General features: G+C 41.1%; 1 protein-coding gene across 1 annotated transcript; it reads right to left on the bottom strand.

Moving 5' to 3' along the window:
• Positions 1-1,070: 1,070 nt before the first annotated feature.
• LOC125492425 (uncharacterized) lies at positions 1,071-5,698 on the bottom strand. The gene is made up of 2 exons (XM_048634881.2): positions 4,922-5,698; positions 1,071-1,341 (listed from the first exon to the last, which is right to left on the bottom strand). The coding sequence occupies exons 1-2, from the start codon at positions 5,681-5,683 to the stop codon at positions 1,321-1,323; spliced, it is 783 nt and encodes a 260-aa protein (XP_048490838.2). The 5' UTR covers positions 5,684-5,698; the 3' UTR covers positions 1,071-1,320.
• Positions 5,699-6,668: the final 970 nt, after the last annotated feature.

The following is a 6,668-nucleotide window of genomic DNA, read 5'->3' as shown; positions in this document are numbered from 1 at the left end:
TTATTTATTAGTAAGTCTTGTATAAGTCCGTCTTATTATAATAATATTGTAAGAGTATCTTATTTTTTGCTCAAAAAAGTTACTTTGTACGTTATAATAGTTATTTTTAAGTTAAAGAGATTACTTTAATATACAAGGGGTAATCTTTTATCTTAAAGTAGTCAATTTTGTAAGAATTGACATTTTTAAGGTAGGAGGTGACCTTTATATTAATATAAATCATAATAAGAATTTGTAATTATTCTTTCAAGTTTAAAATTATTTGGGATGCAAATGTTTAAGAGTACAATCTAAGCAACATTATAAAGCTCAAACAAATTCTAATCTTGTTATATGAAATCTTTAATATCTTGTTTGAAGTCGTTATCCTATATAACACACTCTTTCACATAATTTGAAGTCTATCAATTTCACTCATGCATGCTTATATTAAAAATAATATATATTTTAATGATAATGAAATCAAATTCAGGTGGTAGACGGGATTATTTAGATAAGGTGAAGCAATGTTATCATCGAGATCTTACTTTGTATTGTGAGAGTTGGGATCCAACAATATAAGTAAATTAGTAAAAGACTCATGTTAGAGCTTCACACACATTAATAATGACATTTTTCATTTCCAAATGATGATAATAGTTCAATACATTAAGATTGAATTAACTTGCGACCAAAAACTAATAGAAAAAAGATAATATTTGGAATTATTTCGTGAAATTCTATGATAGAATCGGATGTTAGAATTATGTTATGATCCTACCATGTGAATTTTGGTAATTGAGTAAGATCAAAACATCTTATTATATTAAGATTCTATGAAGGATCAAAATCAAAAAATCCATCCGCATCATAAAATCATAAGATTCAAATCGAGATTTTAACCATAATGATAAGAAGTAGAAAAAACCATATATATATGAGCATTATATAAACCCATCACAAACTTAAAACAAGTTTTACCCACATAGCATCCATCCGTATTAATAAATGGGCCGGTGGTCCATTCCACTCGTGGGAGATTTCCCGCCAAATTAGCCCGCCAAAACACAGCATTTACCCTTCTCTTCTTTTTTTTTTTTTTTGGTGAAAAAGGGTAGTGCATTAAATTAGTTTAAAGTATCATACAGCTCAAGTGAGCAATTTCTCCCTACAACACTCATACATTCCGCTATATAAATATCCATACAGTAAGTAGGTGGGATATGCAAAATCCTAGGTACTCTATTACAAATTTCTGGGTCTTCATTCCTACCGCACTCCTTTGCCATCATATCTGCAATTTTGTTGTAGTTCCGGCTACAGTAGCGCACCATCAAATTGTCAAATTTCCTGCGCAATTCCCTGCATTTGTTTATAATGTTAGCGTAGATGTTAGTATGGCTTACTTCGTGGTCAAGAAGGGTTGTGGCCACTTTACAATCCGAGAACAATACTACTTTCTTATGGCCGTGATTTAGGGCTAAGGTGAGACCCTCATGTATGGCTTTTAGCTCAGCTAACAAGGCATCTCTCGCAAAGGTTGTCTTTGTGAACCCCATAATCCACCCCCCCTTACTATCCCGTATAATCCCTCCCGTTCCCGAGACTTGATTTTGACTTTTAAACGCTGCATCTACGTTAACCATTACCCAAGAGTGAGGGATATGGTCCATGAGGCTTCCTAAGGTGTGCTCTTGCGCTATATTCTCCTTAACCTGGTTTGCCCGCACAAATTCCAAGGCATTGTTACACGCCATTGTGACAATGGTTTGCGCACTTAGAGGTTTTTTTGAAGGATTAAATACTACATGGTTTCGGCTTTTCCAGATTTCGAAGCATAAATAAGGGAATATACTAGGCCATGCTAACCTCCGAAACTCCCTTTTAGATCTTAGCTGCTCCTGGATCCATGAAGAAACCCCCTCCCCGAGTTGGAGATCAAACGTAGGGATTATTCCCAAACTTTCTGAGACTCAGGACATGTTCGCAGTATGTGATTAGTGTCCTCGTTTTGTTGTTGGCATCTAGGGCATGAATTATGAGTGGTTACTCGTCTTTCAACAAGCAACCGGTTATGGGGTAGTCTGTCAAGGCAAGCTAGCCATAAGAAGAAATTGATTTTTGGGGTTGTTTTCATTTTCCACACCCACCCTAAGTCAATATTGTCCTCACTCAAGATTTGGGTTTGATATGCAAGGGAGAGGGAAAACCCCTGAGCTGATAGATACAAGGGAGCAAGAATGTCATTTTGTTTCGAAATACCCGGGTGCTGAAGGTCTAGGATTCTACTCACTATCCCGGGAGGGAGTGGAATGGATAGTATGTCTAAATTCCATCCTCCCTCCTGGCTTACATCACTTACTCTATATTGGCTTTCCATTTCCCCTAAAGGTCCCTCTATGTGAGTGCGGATGGGTCCAATTCCTAACCAATCATCTTGCCAAAAGTCAATGTCTTTACCATCCCCACGATCCATTGGCTCCTATGAGCCAGTAGGGGCCACCCCTTTCCCACGCTTTGCCAAATCGGCGAACCTTTCGCAAATGATGTAACATAGTGTTTGTGGATATACTTTGACATGATGCATTTCTGCGCTAAATTTGCCGGTCCTTGGGACAATTTCCACCCTAGTTTGGCCATGTAGGCGTTGTTCATCAATGTTTGGTCCCGTATTCCCAGGCCCCCCCACTCTTTTGGTTTAAAAGTTCGATTTTTCCCCACAAGGTGAATTTTCCTTTTCCCTCCTCCTCACCCACAGGAAATTATTACAGACTCTATCTAGATCTTTTAGGGTTGCACTAGGTAGGAAGGTTGCCTGCATATAATATGCGGGGATGGTAGCAAGGGTAGATGAGATAAGACATAACCTCCCTGCTCGCGATAGATACTTAGTCTTCCAATTTGCAAGCTTAGCTTTCACCTTATCCACCACAAATTGGACTTGTTTCCTAGTTGGTCTTTTATGAGAGAGAGGGAGCCCCAAGTACATGCCTAAGTCTTGGTTTTCTTCAATATTCAGGGTTTGTTGGAACAACTCTTTATGTTCAAGGGGGGTGTTAGGGGAGAAGATAAGCCGACTTTTACTTTCATTTATCCTTTGCCCCGATATACTACAAAAATCCCTGAGGACCTTACGAACAGTAAATGTTGTCACTTCATCCACCCTCCCAAAAATTAACAAATCGTCCGCAAACATCAAGTGCGATATCGGGACTTTGTCTTTCCCAACCCAAAAGGGGGTCCATGTTTTGTCCAGCATTGCCTGATTTATCATGTGGGACAGATGTTCCAAGCATATATTAAACAGATATGGAGACATGGGGTCCCCTTGACGAAGTCCTCTCGAGTGTTTAAAGGAGTCAGTCTGTCTACCATTGACAAGAATTGAGGAGGATGATTGAGATATACAGCTCATTATTAGGTCGATTGATGAATCACTTAAGTTCAAGTTTCTCAGACATGTTTTAACAAAGCTCCATTCAATTCTGTCATAAGCCTTTTCCAAATCAATTTTTAATGCAAACCATCCATTTTTCCCCTTTTTTTTATTCATTGAATGTAAGATCTCTGATGCTACAACCAAATTCACATCTGGCCCCCTCCCTTTAATAAAGCTATTTTGGTTCGGGGATATCCAATAAGGGATCAAGGGTTTGAGTCTATTTACTATTACCTTGGTAGCAATCTTATAAACGGTGTTACATAAGCTGATAGGACGCAGGTGTTTGACAGTTTCAGGTGGATTCTGCTTAGGTATCAGACAAATAACCGCTTGACACATACTCTCCGGGACTTTTCTTTGGCCAAACCATGATCTAATGTTATGGCATATATCTTTTCCTACAACCTCCCACATTTTCTGGAAGAAGATAGGGTGGAAACCATCTGGTCCAGGAGCCTTATTAGGTTTCATGTGTCTCAGAGCTTCTCTAATCTCCTCATTGAAGGAGGGTAGGCTATATCGATTAGTTGTTGGCTTATAGACATTTCCCAATTACATTGCACCTGTTCCGTGGTGTATAAGGTCTGGAAGAAATTTTGAATATGGTCTCTAACCTGAATTGGATCACGAATATCTAGGCCCACCTCATTCCTAAGGGACATGATTCTACTTGCATTCCTTTTTATCATCACACTTCTATGAAAGTATCTCGTATTTCTCTCCCCTTCTTTAATTCTTTCCAATTTATTTTTTGTAGCCCACAATTCCTCTTCTTGCATGAGAATTTGAACTAATTCAGCCCTAAGTTCACTTTCTAGGTCATGGAAAAAACCCGAGTTCGGGTTGTTTTGGAGCGCTTTTTGAGTGCCTTCTAATCTCGCTAAAGCTCTCCTCTTCCTCTTATACACATTCCCGAAATTATTCAAGTTCCAGTCCACAAGGACATTTTGTAGGTTGTACAACATGTCCCTATTTCCCCCCTTCCTTAGGCCACGAGGTACCTATGTTATCCTTAAACGACCGGTCCATGAGCCACATGGGCTCGAAACGGAAAGGGCGACTGCCAAGTCTCGGAATAGGGTGATCCAATTTGACAACTAATGGGCAGTGATCTGAGGTTACCCTCGGTAGGGTCCAAAGGCTTGAGTTGGGGTAGGTTGCCATCCATTCTAAGTTTACCCAACCCCTATCCAGTCTTTCGAAAATCGGATTGTTTCTCCTCATGTTGGACCACGTATATTTTTGACCATTGTAACCCATATCTAACAAATTGCAAGTATCCATAGTATGCACATATAGCCTAGCCCGATTTTGTTTAATCGGTCGACCCCCGAATTTTTCTCCCTGGTTAGTTATCTCATTAAAGTCACCGATAACCAACCATGGGCAATTTACATTTCCCGCCATGTTGCTTAATTCTTGCCACAAATGTTTTCTATTCACATATTTAGGACTTGCATAAACTGATGAAAGAACAAAAGATTTTGAAGAGCTACATACCTCGACTACACCGTGGACCCCTTGAGCACTCTCCCCCATGACCTGGAATTTGATGTCATTCGCATGCCATAGAAGAACAATGCCTCCCGCAAAACCTCTCGGCTCAACAATGTGCCAGGAATCGAACCCCAGATTTTGGATAATAGTTTCGGTAGTGTGTTTAGGAACACGGGTTTCCACAAGAATGATAATACTCGGGTGATGTTGGTTAATTAAAAGCCGAAGATTGGGCTTGAAAGATGGTCTCCCCATACCTCGTACATTCCAGAACAAAATTGTCATATTATTTGGAAGAAGAGGATTTTTGAGATACTTTGCACGCAGCACTTCGTTTCCCGGTTCCCACAACATCACCTCCTTTTTCTTTGCCACATTTATCCATTTTTGAAAGAGAGGTATAAGATACACCTCGGCTTCGCGCGGGAACTCGAGTCCTCTTGCCTCGACCCAGTTGACACACATCTCCATCTGCCTCATAGGTCGTCGGAGTCGGGCTAAGAGTACAGCATCTGTATTGCTCATAGCCTGAAGTCTCACCTGACGGTTCATCACCATGACCATGGTGCGAGTAGGGGGAAGAAGTGGCGCTGGGTCTAGCCACTGCCCCATGTTTTGAAATAAATCTCTCTCTTCTTTCTCTACTCCTCCCTCTCTCTCTAGGAGCCACTTGAGGAATACTTTCATCTTTTTCGGGAGGTGACACGCATCGTGGAATTGCGGTACATGGATCGGTGCTATGTCGGAGTTCACATACAGTATCATGTTTTGAAATATCTCCGGCTTCGGGGAAGGGTTGATCATTATTTCCTTCACTTCCTTCCATGTTAGGTCGGTGAAGTATCCCTCCTCCCCCTCCGGAATTAGATAATCCGCGTAACCCAGGTTGAATTCGGCCATCACCGGTCTGACTGGTCGATTGTAGTGGACAGGATGGTCGTACTGATCGCCAAGATTTTTGGCGGAGACGGTGGAGATGGTGGTGAGTTTGGTGGGGAGAGAGGCGGAGGCGAGGTGGGAAAAATCTCCACTGGGACCTCCATTCTTTGGGGTGTTGGTTTTTTTGTGGTGAAATTTTGAAAGTTTTTGTTTGGGGAGAGGGAACATGATTTTCCCTGGGGTGTTTTATGGAGGCTTCTAGGAGATTGATGGGATGGTTTGGGTGAGATAGGTTGAGTAGGTTTGCCACCTTTCACTTCCTGGGGAACTTTGGTTTGAGTGTGCTCAGAGATTACTCCTCTAAATCTCCCAATTCCTGCAAGGATATGAAAGAATTAGATATGGTGCAGCTGCTTTCCCCTTTTTCTATGACATTGGGGGCTTCCTTTTCTCTCTCTACATTTTTATCTTCCGGCTTTTTTGTGTTTTCTTTTATACCCACTTTTTCCGTGGACTTTTTTGGAGTCCACCTTTTCAATTGGGTCATATCTTTCCTGGGTCCCAGCCCGAAATTGTTTTTTCCTCCTCTCCTGTTGACTTCCGCCCATTGACCTTCTTCCCTGTCGTTTTCCCCATCAATTTTCTGGGTTACATTCCTTTGCTCAGGCGCATTTATGAAGTTTTTAGATTGCCCACAATGCCTTGCTTGGTGGCCATAATTTTGACATACGTCACAGTAACCTGGCCCCTCACAGAACACAAGCTGCTGGAAATTTTTCCCAATCCATGCACCCGTTGGCAGGGGTTTCGCCTTCTCCATAAGTACACACATGGCAGCATATCTCTTTTCTCCCCTGTTAACGAGTGAACA

This window comes from Beta vulgaris, chromosome 8 (genome assembly GCF_026745355.1).
Source record: "Beta vulgaris subsp. vulgaris cultivar EL10 chromosome 8, EL10.2, whole genome shotgun sequence".
Lineage (NCBI taxonomy): Eukaryota > Viridiplantae > Streptophyta > Magnoliopsida > Caryophyllales > Amaranthaceae > Beta > Beta vulgaris.
The sequence above is the reverse complement of the archived record's forward strand: the minus strand, read 5'-3'. Positions and strand labels throughout refer to the sequence as shown.